Below are 21,874 nucleotides of genomic sequence, written 5' to 3'. Positions count from 1 at the left end.
GAGGGTATAGGAAGGGTGGTGATGGAAGGACCAAGGGTGTGTGTGTGTGGGTGGGTGGGGGGAGGGGGGGTGTAAGGTGATACCTGGTCCTGTAGCTGAACACAAAACCAAAAGTGGTGGGATGCAGGAGCGTTTAACAGTAGTCTCAGGATCAGAAAGTTGAAGATTCATACAGAGACGAGAGAGAGAGAGAAAAATAAAGAGAGAGAGAGAGGATGCCGCGGTCATTCCTATTGTATAAGAAAAAGAAGAAACAGGGGGCCTGTGGAGGATGGAGGTGGAGAGACCCAGAGCAGACAGACTGGAAAGAGGACAACAGATCAGGTCAGTTCTGGATATGTTTATATTTATTCATATTGTTCAAAAAGACAAGTATTCTTATAATTTTGTAAATAGCAGTATCTTAGAAAATGGTAAAAATGCAAAAAATAAGGGAGAAGGAGAAAATAGATACTGCGTTGTTGAGGCAAACAGTGTATGTGAATTATTTTGCTCTATAATTACTGTATTTATTACAATGTATTTATTTCAATATTGCTTTGATCAATTAATATTTATAAGTAAGATGATCAGTATTTGCATTTAGTTTGAATTGTAGTCTTGTAATTTTTAGGAAAGTTACAGGTTTGTTTAATCAGAGGATAGAATATTATAGAATAGCCTCACAGGCAGTTTGATACTGACGTTGCCTCATATGCTGGTTATTTCTCATGAATAATATGTCTGTGCATGTTCTGAGTCTGTCTCCCTGCCTTTTCAGTGAGTGAGAATGCTGAGGTACAGTCTGCAACAGTCAACTGCCTTGACCACCCTAAACCTGTGGCTCTGCCAGAGCCAGATACCCCCTCCTTGACTTCAGCACTTGGGGCAGGGCCAATAAGTGGACAAGGACCAGTACCAGGGGAAGAACCAGGGCTAGGGCCAGACAGGGACCATGGTTGGTCTAATCTCCTGTCTCGGACCATGGGCCAGAATCATTGTTATCATCCTGCTGCACTGGCTCTGGTCTCCCGAGCCAAGGTAAACTTTTACGAGCTATGCTGCCTATGAAATGTCTGTTAAACTTTTACTTGAAAACTGGAAATCAAGTGATCCTCCATCATTGGGATGGTGTAAGAATCAAATGCATTATATTTGAATATTGAAAGGGTGTGGGCAACATAGAATGACAGAGTGGCTCAGTTTAAGGTCATGTGGCATCGAGACTTGCAGACGGTGGAGATGGAGGCGGTGGGAGCATGTGGGTCTGGGCAGGTGATATTCGTTGATGTTTGTGTTCGTCTGTACGTTCTCTTTTGTCTGTGTATGTTAATATTGTTTGAAAAATGTAATCTTACCAAAAGATTGCTGTAAAACCACAGTTTTATGCCTACAGTACATATAGATAGATAGTCTTGGAATGCCAAATTAAGGCTGATACACTCTTTGAAAAAAAGGGTTAAGAAAAGGGTTCCTCGGCTGTCCCCATAGGATATCATTTTGGGGTTTCAGATAGAACCCTTTTGGGGTCCATATAGAACCCATTGAAGAGGAGGTGCGTCAACATTTCATAGGCCACAATCAACAGCCTGATCAACTCTATGAGAACAAAATGTGTCGCGCTGCATGAGGCAAATGGTGGTCATACCAGATACTGACTGGTTTTCTGATCCAATCCCCCACCTTTTTTTTAAGGTATCGGTGACAAACAGATATATACACAGTGCCTTCAGAAAGTATTCAGACCCCTTGACTTTTCCACATTTTGTTAGGTTACAGCCTCATTCTAAAATTGATTAAATAGATATGTTTTTTTTTTATCAATCTACACACAATGTAAATGTGATATTTCAGTTTTTTTTTCTTTTATACATTTGGAACAGAACATCTTAAAAGATAAATGTGAACTTCATCATCCAAGCATCACACGGAACACATCCACAGCCCAACTCATTCCACGAACCAGTCTAAATAACAGGTTTCGCAAACAAAGAACTAAACATAAGTTAACGACCTAACTGCTAGACTAGTTTACAATGTACCACATCTCTGGTGAGCGCAAGAGACTAATGTAATGTGGTTTAGAAAATAAACGCGTGTCAGCTAACAGCAGCTACATTCTTTATGATGGCAGCCCTGTTTGTTTATGTTTGACTTGGCCAAAACTCCCTAATCCCAGAATGCAATTCACTATAAGGCGCAAATAAACAAAGTCAAAGATGTCTGCGCTTATTGGCTGAAAAATATGAACTTAGTTTAGTCACTTTTCAGCATATTACAAATTGTCGATGTACTTGTTACAGTGTATACAAGGACCAGAGCACATGACTTGACAAGTTGTTTACCATTTTTGACAAATCACAAAGCAAATAAAATGTTTTCACCTCACAGATTATCACACCAAATACAAGTTTACTGCCTAGCCTAACCGTAGCGCGAAATCTAAACAGGGATTAAACCATTTTAGGGGGGGGTTTGTGGGGGGAGTCATTTCATTTGTGGGGGGTTTTCAAGTAGATGGTGGGTAGAAATGAGGGACGGTATCGTGGGAGGATATTAACAAGTTGAAACATAGCCTACAGATAATTAGCAGGCAGCGTGCCTTGATTTGAGGGCAGCGCTGGTAACTCTCCTGTTGCATAACAATCACATTTTGGAACAGTGAGAGCATTCTGACATCACATGCATGAAGAAACTCGCGCAGGGGCGACGGTTAGAGATATTTGGAACTCACGGGTGAAAAGGTTAAGTAGTACTTTAAAGTATTTTTACTTAAGTACTTTACACTTCTGCCTAATTGTAGCCTAAGCAATATCCAAACGGAGATTCAGTGAAAATAAAAATCTGACATAGATTGATTCTTCAAGAGACCCCACGCTTGTCTCAAAGCAGTGCGCAATGATGCTTAAATAGTTGACCACACGCGTGTAGGCTATTGCTTCAAATGTATTATAATAATTTAATAGTTTTGGGAGTTTCAATAAGCAATACTTTTGGCCGTTCAATTGCATTAGCCAACTTTATTTCAAAATCATTCAGAGATATTCATGAAATTGTTTATGGATCAATTAACAAAAATGCATGTGGTGGCTGGGCTATGCAAAGAGATGGGTGATTCAAGTGGCATGCCTGGCAGAGTTTAGAACTGCCGGAGTATAGTAGTACCTGTCGCTGACTAGCAACCATCAAGAACCAGATGTTTTAGGCTTAGTTATAGTTCATATAAGGACATCAGTCAATTGAAATCAATTCATTAGGCTCTAATCTATGCATTTCATTTGACTGGGAATACAGATATGCATCTGTTGGTCACCAATACCTTTTGGTTGGGGCATGGATCAGAAAACCAGTCAGTATCTACACTTTATGTTGGTTATTTCCTTTATTTTGGAAGTTACCTGTTGATTAGAAATATAATTTATTTCTGTGTGATATACTGTAAAAGGAGAGTTCGCAACTTACAACTTATTTGAAGTGTTTTGGAGTTATCATGTTTGATTGAATGTGTCCAAGGTCCCCTACAGTACATTGAATCAGTGTCAGAGGCAGTGTCTGTGTCATAACCTCCACGTCCCTTTCTTCTCTCTCTCAGCCCCTGCCACATGTTCCCCCCAGCTCGGGTGACTTCATGTGTTCGGAATGTGACAAGGTGTTCCCCCTGCAGTGCATGTTGACGCGCCACCTCAAGTGCCACAGCATGGTGAAGAGACACCCCTGCCGCTACTGTGGCAAGGGCTTCAACGACACCTTCGACCTAAAGAGGCACATGCGCACTCACACAGGTGAGGCATGCAATACTCACAGACACAGACACACACAGGTGAGATGTGTGAAAACACACGCATGCACACACACACAGAGATGGGGAACTTGCAAACACGCACACACACAGGTGACAAGCATGTAAACATATACACACACGCACACACTAGTGGAGGCTCCTCAGAGGAGGAAGGTGAGGACCATCCTCCTCCGTGAATTAAAATGTTAAAACATATTTTGATTTGTTTATCACTTTTTTGGTTACTACATGATTCCATATGTGTTATTTCATAGTTTTAATGTCTTCACTATTATTCTACAATGTAGAAAATAGTACAAACAAAGAAAAACCCTGGAATGAGTAGAAATCAGGAACACAGAAAATCTTAAATACAGTAACAATAAATACAGTAATCATGAAAAAATTGATGACAGATATTTTAAAAAGTAGGACTATAAAATAATGAATACATATGTTGAATATTTTATTATTTTATGACTTATAAATATCATAGAAGTGCATAAATAGCATGCTGTCATCTGTCATCAACATGGCAAAAACACCTACATCCACTGAAAACAAAATGGTCAAAATGCATAAAATTCCCTTTTGAGAGTCATATCTTAGTTTTTTTTATGGTAAAGGACACCTAACTTGATATTTTAAGCCCTTTGGAATGACATTTTTTAATCTAAATAAGAGGTGTTGTTTCATGGGAACAGAAAAGGCACCGTATAACAGGAATGACCCAGCCTGCCCATGGTAAAAAATTTTTTTTTTTTTAGCAACAGAGGCATTTGGAATGTTATGATTTTCTAGATATGCATTATGAAATAAAACGCATGTTCAATCAGGGGGAGTTCATTTTGAGCACCTGCCCCCTGAAAGGTCTGTGCACGGCCCTGACACACACTATTTCATGTTCCACCTCCCCCCCACACACACCCTCCTCACCCTCTCTCCCCTCCCGCCAGGTATCCGTCCGTACCGCTGCGAGCTGTGCGACAAGGCCTTCACCCAGCGCTGCTCCCTCGAGTCCCACCTGAGGAAGATCCATGGCGTTTTCCAGCAGTATGCCTACCGCCAGCGTCGTTCCAAGATCTTCGTGTGCGAGGACTGCGGCTACACATCCAACCAGCCCGACGAGTACTTCCTCCACATGTGCCAGTGCCACCCGGGCAGCCAAGCCCTGCGCCGCTACTACCGCCGCCAGGCACATGAGGGCGCCAACAACATGCCCTCTCAACACAAACCCAGCCCCTTTTTTATGTATTCTACGGCTGGGTATTATATGGGTTGATTAATGCTCCGGAGTGAAGTTTCACCTAGGTACAGATATAGGATCAGCTTCCCATTCCCCAACCCGAACCTTAACCATTAGTAGGGAAGATGCAACATTTAGATGAGCATCTACAGGCAAATTTACTTGTTTCTGCCTTAGCCAATTACTTTGTTGTTACCTTGCCACAAAGTAGAGACAGTCTAGCACCAAGGCTAAATGCGTCACAAGCATTTCGCTACACCCGCAATAACATCCACTACACCCGCAATATCATCTGCTACATATGTGTATGTGACCAATAAAATTTGATTTGATTATATATAAAAAAAACACATCAGTGTTTAAGTGTGACCATTTGAAAAGCACTGCCTCCTTGTGTCCAGTTGAGGTAATGCAGAGAGATTGAGGAAAAGGTGAGTCAGTCAATGGTCAACTACGTAAATGACTTGAACAGTAGAGAGTGCTGCTGCTTCCACATAAATACATAGAATATTTGAGAATAACACCCCATCATACTGTACACTCCCAACACATACAAGTAGTTCATAAGTTCATGGCTGTGACTAGGTGGCAGTTCCACATGATGAAGGCCTACAGGCCAGGCTCTTGTCCGTCATTGCTTTCTCCCTCGTCTGCCTTAATGTCTCCCCTGCTGCTAAGCAGTTTTATTGACGGGCACAAACAAACGTTTTTATCTGTTCAGCCCTATAACGCCTCCTCGATGGAATCAGCTGGAACTCTTTGTCGAGTGCATGTGTGGGGTCCCATATGACCTTTCTGGCCTGTCTGATGATGGTCTCCTCGAGAATTTCCTGGAAAGAGGAGGAAAGTGTCATGCCTATAATCTTCCGTGCTGTCTTGGTCAGTCTCAAGATTTGGGCTTTGAGCTGCACCGTCAGGTTACCAAACCATGTAACAACCCGGAGTCGACGCAGGAAGTGCAAGTACTGTTGGAATGAATGCGTGAGCACACACTCTCCACATGGGTGTGCAAGCACAGCCCACTGTCAATGTGGACCCCCAGGGACTTATATGAGTTCACCTAGCATGTTACTGTACAGCCACTGCGTTCCAATTTAGGCTCCTATCAATGACAAAATGTACCATTTTCAACCCGTACAGGGGATGAAAAGGCTGTGAGTGGAAATGGTTAATGGTATGTTTTTGTGGAGTGATGCCTTATCAATGTGTGCTTTAAAATGAACTGTATCCCTGGCACACAGGCTTTTTCCTCCTGTACTTGCCGTCCATCCTCCTACCTGTACAATCCCCCACGTTTTATTGACTTGCTTCTTTTTTCTTTGCATGATGTTTATTTATACAGCATGTTTGACGTTTCATGGTGATGTTTTGTGTTTTAAGAAATGTTGTGAAGCTTAAAATGCCAAAAGGATTTCCCAAGCTTTGGATAATAAAGGCCTTCAACACTGAACACAAATATAAACGCAACATGTAAAGTGTTGGTCCCATGTTTTATGAACTGAAATAAAAGATCCCCGAAATTTTCCATCTGCACAAAAAACGTATTTCTCTTAAATTTTGTGCCCAAATTTGTTAACATCCCTGTTAGTGAGCATTTCTCATTTGCCAAGATAATCCATCCACCTGACAGGTGTGGCATATCAAGAAGCTGATTAAACAGCGTGATCATTACACAGATGCACCTTGTGCTGGGGACAATAAAAGGCCACTCTAAAATGTGCAGTTTTGTCAAACAACACAATGCCACAGATGTCTCAAGTTTTGAGGGAGCGTGCAATTGGCATGCTGATTGCAGGAATGTCCACCATAGCTGTTGCAGATGATTGAATGTTCATTTCTAATTTACCATAAACCGCCTCCAACTTAATTTGAGAGAATTTAGCAGTATGTCCAACCAGCCTCACAACCACAGACCACGCGTTGTGTGGGCAAGCAGATTGCTGATGTCAACTTTGTGAACAGAGTGCCCCAAGGTGGCGGTGGGGTTACGGTATGGGCAGGCATAAGCTACAGACAACGAACACAATTGCATTTTATCGATGGCAATTTGAATGCACAGAAAATACTTTGACAAGATCCCGAGGCCCATTGTGAGGCCCATTTTCTTTAAGGTATCTGTGACCAAACAGATGCATATCTGTAGTCATGTGAAATCCATATATCATATATCCATATATTACAGCCTATTTAATTAATTTAAATTGACTGATTTCCTCATATAAACTGTAACTCAGGAAAATCTTTGAAATTGTTCCATTTTGCGTTTATATTTTGTTCAGTATAATTCTAATTCCAGTGGATGGGACTTTACCCTCTAAAACCACTGCTTTAGAGGGTGGGGTACATGTTTTGAAAGGCTACAGTATCTGTATATATCACTAGTATACAAATGAGCTGATTAGTTGCTTGACCAGTGGGAGAGACAGGTACAGTTCTAGATACCAGTAGAGTTTGAGGAAAAGTGAGGAGGGTCTGACTGAAACATAAAACTTGTCAAATTGGATGTTTAATTTCTCTGCATCCATAGTAACTAAAGTCAAGCTCATCTGGGGTCCAACATAAAACATTGTTCAAACAAGTACTTCCAACCACACCTGTACACTGATTTAATAATAATAATAATATATATCCATATACAAACACATACACATTACACACTACGGTGGTCATATGTTTTCTGTCTGTTTGCTATATGCATGAGCCACTTGCCTGTAACCAGGAAACACTCCTAACAAGAATGGGCAATATGGTTTTGAACTAGAACGTGAAGTTGAACAATCCTAAAACATGGGATTCTTACAGCATTCCTCTAAAGCCCTCAAACTCAACTCTGGACCTCGAAGCCATTTCCACTGCATTTTGTTTTATTGTTCCCTCTAATCAGGGACTGAAGCTCATAACTAGAGGCTAGTAGTGAGGCATCATGGGATTGGTCTTGTTCTGTAACCACTATGGTTTTGTGACATTTTATTTAGCTTGATGAGGTAGATTCCCCAAATGTTTTAATTACTTATGTTTCCTTACCATGTTTTATTGTGCTTAAAGGGAGAGTTCACCCTAACAAAACAAAAAATATTGTTTCCTTACAATGAAAGTAGTCTAAGCACAGACTACAATCCACACTTTGGGATATTTACCAAGCATATTTTTATATTTCAGCCCCATATCATCTCAAAGTATGTGAAAGAGATTGTAAAACTTAATGACACGACCACTAATATTACTATTTTTACAGTTATTAGTGGTTGCTGGCAGTGGCTAGGTAAACAAGTCTTAAGCAGGGTCTTCTTTTCCTGTAGCGGTCTTCATGAGAGCCAGTTTCATCATAGTGCCTGAATGTTTTTGCGACTACACTTGAAGAAACTGTCAAAGTTCTTTACATTTTCCCTATTGACTGACCTTCATGTCTTAAAGTAATGATGGACTGTCGTTTCTCTTTGCTTATTTGAGCTGTTCTTGCCATAATATGGACTTGGTCTTTTACCAAATGGTCTTCTGTATACCAACCCTACCTTGTCACAACACAACTGATTGGAACAAACACAGGAAAGGAAAGAAATTCAACAAATATACTTTTAACAAGGCACACCTGTTAATTGAAAGGTGACTACCACATGAAGCTGGTTGAGAGAATGCCAAGAGTGTGCAAAGCTGTCATCAAGGAAAAGGGTGGCTACTTTGAAGAATCTAAAATCTAAAATATATTTTTGGGATTTGTTTAACACTTTTTTTGGTTACTACATGATTCCATATGTGTTATTTCATAGTTTTGATGTCTTCACTATTATTCTAGTAAAAATAAAGAAAAACAGTTGAATGAGTATGTGTGTCCAAACTTTGACTGGTACTGTATATATATAGATATAGAGAGAGGGAAATAGTGTGAATACACAGTGAATAACAACTAGATTAGAAAATAACATGGCTATATACAGTGAGTACCAGTACTGAGGCAATGTGCAGGGGTACGAGGTAATTGAGTTAGTTATGTACTGTAAATATAGGTAGGGGTAAAGGGACTAAGCAACAGGATAGATAATAGATAGTAGCAGCAGTGTATGTGCAAAAAAGGCAGTGAGTTAGTGAAAAAACAGAGCAATGCTCCAGAGTGGAGCAGCGGTCTAAGGTACTGCATCTCAGTGCAAGAGGCGTGACTACAGTCCCTGGTTTGAATCCAGGCTGTATCACATCCGGCCGGGATTGGGAGTCCCATAGGGCGGTGCACAATTGGCCCAGCGTCGTCCAGGTTTGGCCGGGGTAGGCCGGCATTGTAAATAAGAATTTGTTCTTAACTGACTTGCCTACTTAAAGGTTCAATAATTTTTTTTTTAAAGAAAATGCAGGTAGTCTGGGTAGACATTTGATTAGCTATTTAGCAGTCTTGTTTAGCAGTCTTATGGCTTGGGGGTAGAAGCTGTTCAGGGCCTTGTTGGTTCCAGACTTGAAGCACTGGTACTAATTGCTGTGCTGTAGCAGAGAGAACAGTCTGTGGCTTGAATGGCTGGAGTTTTTGACACACTTTTGGGCCTTCCTCTGACACAGCCTGGTATAGAGGTCCTGGATGGCAGGGAGATCGGCCCCAGTGATGTACAAGACCGTACGCACTACCCTCTGTTACGCCTTGCGGTCGGATACCAAGAGGTGATGCAGCCAGTCAAGATACTCTCGATGATGCAGCTCTAGAACTTTTTGAGGATCTGGGGGCCGATGCCAAATCTTTTCAGCCTCCTGAGGGGGGAGAGGCATTGTCATGCCCGCTTCACAACTGTGTTGGTGTGTTTGGACCATGATAGTTCCTTAGTGATGTGGACACAGAGGAACTTGAAGTTCTCGACCCGCTCCACTACAGCCCCGTCAATGTGAATGGGGGCATGCTCGGCCCTCCGTTTCCTGTAGTCCTCGATCAGTTCCTTTGTCTTACTAACGATGAGGTTGTTGTCCTGGCACCACACTGTCAGGTCTCTGACCTTCTCCATATAGGCTGTCTCATAGTCAGTGATCCGGCCTACCACCGTCGGGTCGTCTGCAAACTTAGTCATGGTGTTGGAGTCGTGCATGGCCACGCAGTCGTGAGTGAACAGGGAGTCCAGGAGGGGACTTAGCACGCTCCCCTGAAGGGCCGGATGTGTTGTTGCCTACCCTCACCACCTAGGGCGGCCCTTCAGGAAGTCCAGGATCCAGTCCCAGGGACCTTATCTTAGTGATGAATTTCGAGGGCACTATGGAATGCTGAGCTGTAGTCAATGAACAGCATTCTCACATAGGTGTTTCTTTTGTCCAGGTGGGAAAGGGCATTGTACAGTGTAGTAGAGATTGCGTCATCTCAAATCAAATCACATTTTAGCAGATGTTATTGCGGGTGTAGCAAAATGCTTGTGTTCCTAGCTCCAACAGTGTAGTAGTATCTCACAATTCACAACAATACACAAATCTAAATGTAAAATAATGGAATTAAGAAATATATAAATATTAGGACGAGCAATGTCGGAGTGGCATTGACTAAAATACAGTAGAATAGTATACAGTATATACATATGAAATGAGTCAAGCAGTACGTAAACATTATTAAAGTGACCAGTGATTCTGTGGATCTGTTGGGGCAGTATGCAAATTAGAGTGTGTCCAGGGTGTCTGGGATGTGTTGATGTAAGCAATGACCAGCCTTTCAAAGCATTTCCTGTGAGTGTTAAGGGTCGATAGTCATTTAGACAGGTTACCTTGGTATTCTTGGGCACAGCGACTATGGTGGTCGGCTTGAAACATGTAGGTAATACAGACGGTCAGGGAGAAGTTGAAATTGCAGGATTGTGACAGGATTGTGTCGAGGCACAGATCTGGGGAAGAGTACCAACAACTTTCTGCAGCATTGAAGGTCCCCAAGAACACAGTGGCCGCCATCATTCTTAAATGGAAGAAGTTTGGAACCACCAAGACTCTTTCTAGAGCTGGCCGCCAGGCCAACTGAGCAATCAGAGGAGAAGAGCCTTGGTCAGGAAGGTGAACAAGAACACACGGGTGACTGACAGAGCTCCAGAGTTCCTCTGAGGAGATGGGAGAACCTTCCAGAAGGACAACTATCTCTGCAGCACTCCACGATCAGGCCTTTATGGTAGAGTAGCCAGACAGAAGCCACTCCTCAGAAAAAGGCACATGACAGCCTGTTTGGAGTTTGCCAAAAGACACCTAAAGACTTTCAGACCATGGGAAACAAGATTCACTGGCCTGATGAAACCAAGATTGAACTTTTTTGCCTGAATGCCAAGCGTCACGTCTGGAGGAAACCTGGCACCATCCCTACGGGGAAGCATGGTGGTGGCAGCATCATGCTGTGGGGATGTTTTTCAGTGGCAGGGACTGGGAGACTAGTCAGTATCGAGGGAAAGATGAACAGAGCAAAGTAAAGAGAGATCCTTGATGTAAACCTGCTCCAGAGTGCTCAGGACCTCAGACTGGGGCGAAGGTTCGCCTTCCAACAGGACAACGACCCTAAGCACACATCCAAGACAACGCAGGAGTGGTTTTAGGACAAGTCTCTGAATGTCCTTGAGTGGCTCAGCCAGAGCCTGGACTTGAACCCGATAGAATATCTCTGGAGAGACCTGAAATTAGCTCTGCAGCAATGCTCCCTATTCAACCTGACATAGCTTGAGAGGATCTGCAGAGAAGAATGGGAGAAACTCCCCAAATACAGGTGTGCCAAGCTTGTAGCATCATACCCAAAAAGATTCAAGGCTGTAATTGCTGCCAAAGGTGCTTCAACAAAGTACTGAGTAAAGGGTCTGACGTAAACGTGATATTTCAAGATTTTCTTTTTAATACAAATTTGCAAAAAATCTAAAAACCTGTTTTTATTTTGTCATTATGGGGTATTGTGTGTAGATTGATGAGGGGAAAAACTATTTAATCAATTTTAGAATAAGGCTGTAACGTAACAAAATGTGGAAAAAGTCAAGGAGTCTGAATACTTTCCAAATGCACTTTATTCATTGGGGACCCAGAGGAGAAAGAGGATGGTTCTTCCCTCATAGGATGGCTGGGGGAAGTCCTGGACTTTCCTGAGACAGACATTAAAGACCTATTCATTTTGACTTCCACATGGTTGGCAATTTTCTTCCTAGTTTTTCTTTGCAATTATTCTTTATTACCCCAGCACCTACCTTTGTAAGGATGTGCGTATGACCACAAACCTTTCTATAGAAGGTTCTAAAACTGTCATAAATAATGCTTATAATGCTTATAATAATGTTTCATAGGAAACATCTTGAAGATTTCAGAAATGTATAATGTGTTGGGCTAATATGTTGGATAGATGTCGAAACAGGTTACAGAAGAAGGAAATCCGAATTCATCCTACGCATACGCACAGCAGTGTTCTAGAATATTGCATAATTGGCTTTCATACTTTTCAAATTCTCAGTAAAGCTCAAGCAATGTTTTCAACTGTCAACACATTCAAATGAATAGAGGACGCGTACCGGAGGGGCGTTGGTTGGGGATTATGGGGAGGTGCATATTCGGGTTGTGTATCCCCCATGGATGATGGTCTCAGAGCCACTAGCTATGTTACAATGGGACTAATACAACTATCACGTCTTAGCGTCGGTGGACTATCATCTACGTTTTAAGCTCTTCCCTGCTCTTCTTCATGCCCATAAATCATGGTCCACAGACACTGAGAGGTGATAACCCACCAAACCTGACTCGTCCGTCGGACTATCAAATGGTGAAGCGTGATTCATCACTCCAGAAAACGCGTTTCCACTGCTCCAAAGTCCAATGGCGGCAAGTTTAACACCACTCCATCCGACGCTTGGCATTAAGCATGATGATCTTAGGCTTGTGTGCGGCTGCTTGGCCATGGAAACCCATTTCATGAAGCTCCGGAGGAACAGTTATTGTGCTGATGTTGCTTCCAGAGGCAGTTTGGAACTCAGTAGAGAGTGTTGCAACCAAGGACAGACGATTTTTACGTGCTACACGTTTCAGCACTCTGCGGACCCGTTCTGTAAGCTTGTGTGGCCTACTACTTCTCGGGTGAGCCGTTGTTGCTTCTAGAGTTTTTCACTTCCCAATACCATCACTTACAGTTGACCGGGGAGGCTACAGCAGGGCATACATTTTTACGAACTGACTTGTTGGAAAGGTGGCATCATATGACGGCACCACGTTGAAAGTCATTGAGCTCTTCAGTAAGGCCATTCTACTGCCAATGTTTGTCTATGGAGATTGCATGCCTGTGTGCTTGATTTTATACATCTGTCAGCAACGGGTGTGGCTGAAATAGCCGAATCCACTAGTTTGAAGGGGTGCTTTTGCACATACTTTTGGCCATGTATTGTAGTTATCACAGCAAAAAGTAATAATTCCCTTAAAAATATGCATGTTTGACAAAGCGTTTCATAATTGTTCGACCACATAGGGGCACTATAGGCTATGTCGTACTTCATTCATGAGCCAAGCGAGATAGATCCATAATAAAGATTTTATTAGTATAATTCATATTGTTTCCAAAAGATGATTAAATATGAGCAATTGAACGTTAAGGCATCTCAGTAATACAACATATATATAAACTGAGCATACCAAACATTAGGAACACCTTCCTAATGCTGAGTTGCAACCCGCCCCCCTCCCTTTTGCCCTCAGAAGAGCCGCAATCCGTTGCGGCATGGACTCAAAGTGTCGAAAGCATTCCACAGGGATGCTGGCCCATGTTGACTCCAATGCTTCCCACAGTTGTGTCAAGTTGGCTGGATGTCCTTTGGGTGGTGGACCATTCTTGAAACACACAGCAAACTGTTGAGCGTGAAAAACCCAGCAGCGTTTCAGTTCTTGACATAAATCGGTGTGCTTGGCACCTACTACCATACCCCGTTCAAAAGCTCTTAAATATGTTGTCTTGCCCATTCACCCTCTGAGTGGCACACATACACAATCTGTGTCAATTGTCTCAAGGTTTAACAATCCTTCTTTAACCTGTCTCCTCCCCTTCACCTACACAGATTGAAGTGGATTTAACAAGTTACATCAATAAGGGATCATAGCCTTCACCTGGATTCACCTGGTCAGTCTATGTCATGGAAAGTGCAGGTGTTCTTAATCTTTTGTATACTCCGTGTATAATGACACCTATTTAAAACAAAATGTAGTCACAAATGTATGACCTTTTATAGTACCCAGTGAGTGACAATCGTGCTCTTCCTCATGTACATCTCAAGTATTGCTCAAATACAAAAGGCCTTGCAACCTACAGTATACAGTGCATATTTTGTAATATACAGCCCCACGGTGAAGGTGTCATAATACCCATAAACCTAGATGTCAAACAGGCAAATAGAAAGATAAAAGTCACCTTGTCCTAGAGAGATTTACACATCTATCAAAAAGGGTAAGGGTAAGCCTACACAAAACACAGCCCTTATTATAAGTGTTTCTAAAATCGAATGGTGGAAAAAACGATTGGAACCATTTCCCTATTTGACCACTAGGTTTTGTGGGTATTATGACTCATACTGTGGTACTCTATACGGTTTCTCTCAAAATCCAGTATAATTCTCTTACATGCCTCAATGTCCAAAGGAACATTTTAGGCCTATATGATTTAAAATGGCTTACCAAACAGCAAGGAGTATATACACAAGTATTTTGACAGCATAATAGCTAGCACAGGACACATAGTTTGAGATTCAAACCAATAGCCTTGTGTTGGTTACTTGGCTATACTGGACTTATGTCCCATAGCTCTCCAACATGTATTTTTAGTACACATCATCTATAGTGTAACCTATCTCTGGTCCAGGTCATTATGGTGCTTAGCCTTCCTGTTTGTAGGAAGGCTCAGTGTCAGCAAGCTGCATGTAACATCCTGGTCCAGACCTAATTCTAACTTGACAACGCCAGAAAATGTTAACAGACACACTTGCCTCAGATCTCTCTATCCTTAACCTCGTTCCCAGACACTTCCACCCAAAAGGAAGAGTTGCAAAGAAAAAGCCATATCTCAGACTGGCCAATAAAAATAAAAGATTAAGTTGGGCAAAAGAACACAGACACTGGACAGAGGAACTGTGCCTAGAAGGCCAGCATCCCGGAGTCGCCTCTTCACTGTTGACGTTGAGACTGGTGTTTTTCGGGTACTATTTAATGAAGCTGCCAGTTGAGGACTTGTGAGGCTTCTGTTTCTCAAACTAGACACTCTAATGTACTTGTCCTCTTGCTCAGTTGTGCACCGGGGCCTCCCACTCCTCTTCCTATTCTGTTTAGAGACAGTTTGTGCCGTTCTGTGAAGGGAGTAGTACACAGCGTTGTACGAGATCTTGAGTTTCTTGGCAATTTCTTGCATGGAATAGCCTTCATTTCTCAGAACAAGAATAGACATGAGTTTCAGAAGAGAGTTCTTTGTTTCTGGCCATTTAGAGCCTGTAATCGAACCCACAAATGCTGATGCTCCAGATACTCAACTATTCAAAAGAAGGCCCGTTGTATTGCTTCTTTAATCAGAACAGTGTACTAAGATAATTGCAAAAGTGTTTTCTAATAATCAATTAGACTTTTAAAATGATAAACTGGGATTAGCTAACACAACGTGCCATTGGAACACAGGAGTGATGGTTGCTGATAATGGGCCTCTGTACGCCTCTGTAGATATTCCATAAGAAATCAATCGTTTCAAGCAACAATAGTCCTTTACAACATTAACAATGTCTACATTGTATTTTTGATCAATTTGCTGTTATTTTAATGGACAAAAAATGTGCTTTTCTTTCAAAAACAAGGACACTTCTAAGTGACGCCAAACTTTTAAACGGTAGTGTATATTAAATATATAATTATTATTATACGCCTACTGTATAATAGCTAGCAAATGAATACCTAACTAACGTTAACCTGGCTGGAACTTCTGAAGGAAAATGTTTTATTTCGACAATTTCCAAAAGATAACCAAACAAAAACATATTTACTTTTTACGAGACGTGTTTGTGCCGTCATGTGCATTAGTAGCAGAATTTCTAACTTATTTGCATTCGTTTTTACTTACACTTTTATGTTGACTTCTCCATTGATGTTTCTTTTTAAGTTTTCGCAGACTTTTCTTAGCGGATGTGTAAACGTCGCAAATTGAATTATGGGGAGTTTCAGGCCCCGGAGTGAACATAATTGTACACTCGCAAAGCCGACTAAAAACGAGGGCTGAGGGGCTTACGATGCAAACTTCCCTTGCTTGGCTAATCATTTGGACCACCCTCCAAGATGGCGACAGGGATTCCCCCAAGGGCTTAAGGCGAGGGTAAGTGGACGAGGATGTATCTTTTAAGTGTTTGGACCGCAGCCCAGGTCTAAAGGTCGTCTCGGGCTGAACTGCATGTGCAGGCTGTCAAATCAAAGCCACTCCTTCAATATAAGTTGTCATTTTCATAAGGTTGGATTAGTAACATGTTCAACTACTTAAGACATTGGCTCGAATCTAGGTTGTGCCTTTAGATTTCGAGAAAATGAACAACTAAGAAATCATTTTCTTCTCAAACCCCAACCTCCGGCCTGGTTTGTTTGGTCTGTTTGGCAAGCATTCCCGGAAGTCTCGCGGTGTTTAAGTCTCGTTGATATCCCAGGCTTACATGCGCTGTTCCCAATAGCCTGGGGACAAGGTTACTCTATCCTTAAACTTCAGTCAGCGCTCGCTCAATATTGTACTGTAGCTGTGATTTATGTACTCCAAACAGGCTTATCTAAAATGCCTTTAAATCAGAGCCTCTAGATTAGTGCAACAAATATCTCTCAGACTCAACACAATCCACTCTTAGATGCATAGATACAAAGTACAAAGGAGAACTCAAACAGTGAATAACCATTAGATGGTGCTGTTAATAAGTCATGCCACTAATATTGGGCAAAATGCATCAATGTCCAGGTGGGCTGGAGAGTGTTGGCTTATGGAGGAGGCTGATTGGCCCCTCTGGCTGTCACTCAAACCAGCAATGTCTTTTTCCTATGGTGTTTTCTTTGTTTTCAATGTTCGCTTTTACCTCTGTCCGATTGGTAGTTCAGGAGATGTCCTTCATTTGATTATTTACATCTCCTCATTCCTTCTAGTGACAGTCATTAGCTTTCCCATGTCTGTCCAACTGCCTGCAAGTTTCCAGTTCTGCTGTCCCCATTGCTCTCAGTTTATTTATGCCCCAGTACTCTGCTCAGTGCCATGAGTAGCATTGTCTTTAGCACCCACCCACCATACTCAAAACTCTCTCATTCCAAGATACTGTAATAGGACTCCTCGTTGGAATAGAGAAGTCTGTCATTCCCCACTATAGTGAGGGTGGGGGTGGTGGGGTGGGGGGTTCAGGAGATTTCAGCACAGCAGTGTCTGTCCCAGGCTTGGGGCTCTCCCCCCTCCGCACACACCAACAGGTAGGACTCAGTCCTCTCCTGTGGCCAGCGCACCTGAGAGAGAGAATGAGATGAAGAGAGAGGAGGCGAGAGAGGGAAAGGAGAGGGGGGGAGGGAGAGGGGGGCATACAAGGGGAAAAACATGAGGGAAAGGCAGAAGAGAGGGAGAGAGAAAGGTGGAGACATTGTGGTAAGGATGGGGAGAGAGTGCAAGTGAGCGCAGAGAAGAAAAGATGCAGTCAGTAAGGGAGGGATAGAGAACATGAAGAGGAAACAAGAGGAAATAAGTCATTTTTTCATCAAGCATATATCACTCTAAAGATTTGAACCACTGTGTGTCCCAAATGGCTAACCTATTTCCTATATAGTGCACTACGTTTGACCAGACCCCTATGGGCCCTGGTCAAAAGTAGCACACTAAATAGGGAATAGGGTATCATTTAGGATGAAAGCATTGTTTCTAGTCCCCATGTAGATGTTGCCATTTCCTACCCTGTGGAACAGCAGCAGGTGGCGGTGGAGAGGGATCACCAGCGGGTAGTGACAGGCAGGGGGTGATCTTTTCCCCTGAAACACACTCACAGTCAGCCACTGAACAGGATTGCAGGCCAGGGTACAGATGCAGTCTTTTTTTGTGTGCGAGTCACAGCACAGCACAGCACAGCATGCCGCACTCGCCTGGGACAAAATCCGTGAAAGAAAGGCAGACACAAAATATATGTTTATTTCCCTGGGGATGATGAAGACACGTGGCATTGGTGAATTCAATTGAATGCTGCAAAATATTTTTCCCCAGGCAATTTAGACCCAGGCGAGTGTGGCATGCTGTGCTGTGATGCGTGCAAAAGACTGCATTTGTAACATTTTATTTCGATAGTACTCTACAGATGGTTTACAGGCCACATTTATCCAATCTCACCCTACCCCTAACACCATCAAGTGGTACAGACCAGCAAATTGTATGAACCATCTATAGAGGACTATCCAAATAAAGTGGGATACATTGCAGGAGCATAAATAGGGGTTGGTGTCGATTGTGAGGGAGGAAAGAGCTTGTTTTCTTCTCTTTACATTACCTCTATATCCTCATGAAAATGTACACGCATTCTCTGTATATACCCCAAACAGGGCTAATATTACTTGATAAAACAAGACGTTTCCAAACTGACAGAGCAGACAGCCAAACATGTGTTTTGTATGCCCTCAGAAAGCCTTTGATAATCTCAGAGGGAGAGAGAGAAAGAGTGAGAGAGAGAGCGTGAGTAAGGCTTACATTGTCCAGACAGTGGGCAGGCAGAGAAAGAGACGACGGGCAGACACGCAGTTCTGTGATTGGAGAAGAGAGAGGTGTATTAGAACAGCCCAAGAGAGCAGGGGCCTGTTCAGGATGGTGAAACGTTACAGGAACGTTATAGAACAGATATGGTTGTCTGTCACCCAGAATTGGGGATTAGCTCTATCGTGTCAGCTCTATTCATGACATTTCTATCTGCAACGTTCCACAACGTTTGCCTACTGGACGTGGCAAAGGACTATGTAGCGTCACTGTTGCAGGCGACTGTTTTGGGTGGGAGCACGGCTGGTGAGCCAGCTGACTTTGCCATCCATGTGAAAAAGACATAGCAACAACAATTTCAGCAGGAGTGAGTGATTGCGTGAGTGAATCGGTGTGTGAAAGTGAGAGAGAGAGAGAGAGAGAGAGAGAGAGAGAGAGAGAGCTTGCGAAAAGTATTCACCCCCCTTGGCATTTTTCCTATTTTGTTGCCTTACAACCTGGAATACAATTAGATTTTTTAAATTTGATTTACACAGCATGCCTACCACTTTGACAATTAAAAATATGTTTTATTGTGAAACAAGCAAGAAATAAGACATAAAAACTGAAAACGAGCATGCAAACCTATTCACCCCCCCAAAGTCAATACTTTGTAGAGCCAACCTTTGCAGCATTTACAGCTGCAAGTCTCTTGGGGTATGTCTCCATAAGCTTGGCACATCTAGCCACTGGGATTTTTGCCCATTCTTCAAGGCAAAACTGCTCCAGCTCCTTCAAGTTGGATGGGTTCAGCTGGTGTACAGCAATCTTTAAGTCATACCACAGATTCTCAATTGGATTGAGGTTTGGGCTTTGACTAGGCCATTCCAAGACATTTGATTGTTTTCCCTTTAAACCACTCGAGTGTTGCTTTAGCAGTATGCTTAGGGTCATTGTACTGCTGGAAGGTGAACGTCCGTCCCAGTCTCAAATCTCTGGAAACTGAAACAGGTTTCCCTCAAGAATTGCCCTGTATTTAGCACCATCCATCATTCCTTCAATTCTGACCAGCTTCACAGTCCCTGCCTATGAAAAACATCCCCACAGCATGATGCTGCCACCACCATGCTGGGGATGATATTCTCGGGGTGATGAGAGGTGTTGGGTTTGCGCCAGACATCACATTTTCCTTATTGGCCAAAAAGCTACATTTTAGCCTCATCTGACCAGAGTACCTTCTTCCATGTGTTTGGGGAGTCTCCCACATGCCTTTTGGCAAACACCAAACGTGTTTGCTTATTTTTTTCTTTAAGCAATGGATTTTTTTCTGGCCACTCTTCCGTAAAGCCCAGCTCTGTGGAGTGTACGGCTTAAAGTGGACCTATGGACAGATACTCCAATCTCCGCTGTGGAACTTTGCAGCTCCTTCAGGGTTATCTTTGGTCTCTTTGTTGCCTCTCTGATTAATGCCCTCCTTGCCTGGTCCGTGAGTTTCGGTGGGCGGCCCTCACTTGGCACGTTTGTTGTGGTGCCATATTCTTTCCATTTTTTAATAATGGATTTAATGGTGCTCTGTGGGATGTTCAAAGTTTGCTTCTCCACAACTTTGTCCCTGACCTGTTTGGAGAGCTCCTTGGTCTTCATGCTGCCGCTTGCTTGGTGGTGCCCCTTGCTTAGTCGTTTTGCAGACTCTGGGGCCTTTCAGAACACTTGTATATATACTGAGATCATGTGACAGATCACGTGACACTTAGATTGCACACAGGTGGACTTTATTTAACTAATTATGTGACTTCTGAAGATAATTGGTTGTATCAGATCTTATTTAGGGGCTTCATAGCAAAGGGGGTGAATACATATGCACACACCACTTTTCCATTTTTTATATTATTTTTATTTATTGAAACAAGTAATTTTTTTCCTTTCACTTCACCAATTTGGACTATTTTGTATAAAATTCAAAAAAAGAATCCATTGAAATTACAGGTTGTAATGCAACAAAATAGGAAAAACGCCAAGGGGGATGAATACTTTTGCAAGGCACTGTAAGTTACTAATGTTAACGTTAGCTCATCTGATGTTGTAACGTTAGCTAGCTAATGTTAGCTGTCTGACTTTATTAGCCAGCTAATTTTCACACAATAAACTCAATTATTTGATCAGTTATGTTGGCTAATGTTGCTCAACATTTCTCTGGCTCGCTAACGGAAAATTAGATCCAGCTAGCAAGATACTTAACAATGCTAACAATACATGTTCCATCACACTTTCTCCCTCACCTCAAACTTTCCAAATGCCAGTTGTTTTTCGGTTACAGCTCATGAGTATGCTTCATCACCTCACCCCTGTCTCCGTGGTCAGGCTTCTCACCTGCCAAACTGCCTTTCCACTCTCTGCGGTCTTTCCGGAGTGCGCTCTGATGCTGTAACTAGCAAATTGGTTGTCTCTTCTCTCTTCAGTCGCGTGCTGCATTCTGTTGTTATGTGATTGATTGGCTGAGCCTTGGATACAGCCAGTATTGCTCCAATTGCGTATCACTCGTTTGCTTACAGCCAGTAGTGATCAGATCTACACGAATCACGTAGGTCATCTATTTTGGATTCAAAACGGAGAATTTCGCCGAAAGGTGACTAGTTTGCATGTCTGAATCTCTATTGCACTCCACACTGCCCTCACCCACCTGGACAAAAGGAATATCTATGTAAGAATGCTGTTCATTGATTACAGCTCCGCATTAAACACCATAGTCCCCTCTAAGCTCATCACCAAGCTCAGGACCAGGACCATGTGACTGAACACCTCCCTCTGCAATTGGATCCTGGACATCCTGACGGGCCGTGGTGAGAGTAGGCAACAACACATCCGCCATGCTGACCATCAACACGGGGGCCCCTCAGGGTTGTGTGCTTAGAACTCTCTTGTACTCCCTGTTTAACCACGATTGAGTGGCCGCGCATGACTCCAACACCATCATCAAGATGGCTGACGACACGAAGGTGGTAGAACAAATCACCGACGACGATGAGGCAGCCTATATGGAGGATGTTAGAGACCTGGCAATGTGGTGCCAGTACAACAACCTCTCCCTCAACGTCAGCAAGACAAAGACGCTGATCATGGACTTCAGGAAACAGAGGGGCGAGCACGCCCCCATTCACAGGGCTGTAGTGGAGCGGGTCGAGAGCTTCATTTTATTTAGCTCTTATTTTACCAAGTAAATTGACTGAGA

General features: G+C 42.7%; 2 protein-coding genes across 2 annotated transcripts in view; one reads left to right on the top strand and one right to left on the bottom strand.

The window, feature by feature from the left end:
- Nucleotides 1-215: 215 nt before the first annotated feature.
- Nucleotides 216-5,042, top strand: LOC120043895 (putative transcription factor ovo-like protein 3). The gene is made up of 4 exons (XM_038988498.1): nt 216-324; nt 761-777; nt 3,572-3,761; nt 4,717-5,042. The coding sequence occupies exons 1-4, from the start codon at nt 216-218 to the stop codon at nt 5,040-5,042; spliced, it is 642 nt and encodes a 213-aa protein (XP_038844426.1).
- Nucleotides 5,043-17,342: 12,300 nt separating this feature from the next.
- LOC120043894 (myotonin-protein kinase) overlaps nt 17,343-21,874 on the bottom strand; it is a 29,247-nt gene continuing 24,715 nt past the window's right edge. Inside the window, exons 13-15 of the mRNA XM_038988497.1 lie at nt 18,664-18,716; nt 17,883-18,068; nt 17,343-17,444 (exon numbers count right to left, since the gene is read on the bottom strand). Of these exons, the coding sequence (XP_038844425.1) occupies nt 17,343-17,444; nt 17,883-18,068; nt 18,664-18,716 (341 nt within the window). The remainder of the gene's footprint in view (nt 17,445-17,882; nt 18,069-18,663; nt 18,717-21,874) is intronic.

The sequence above is a fragment of the Salvelinus namaycush genome, chromosome 3 (assembly GCF_016432855.1).
Source record: "Salvelinus namaycush isolate Seneca chromosome 3, SaNama_1.0, whole genome shotgun sequence".
Lineage (NCBI taxonomy): Eukaryota > Metazoa > Chordata > Actinopteri > Salmoniformes > Salmonidae > Salvelinus > Salvelinus namaycush.
This window is presented reverse-complemented; position numbering and strand designations above follow the sequence as displayed.

Coding starts and splice junctions, on each gene's coding strand:
- LOC120043895 (XM_038988498.1), top strand. CDS start 216: ATGCCGCGGTCATTCCTATTGTATAAGAAAAAGAAGAAACAGGGGGCC. Junction 3,762..4,716: donor GCACATGCGCACTCACACAG/GTGAGGCATGCA, acceptor CCCTCCCGCCAG/GTATCCGTCCGTACCGCTGC.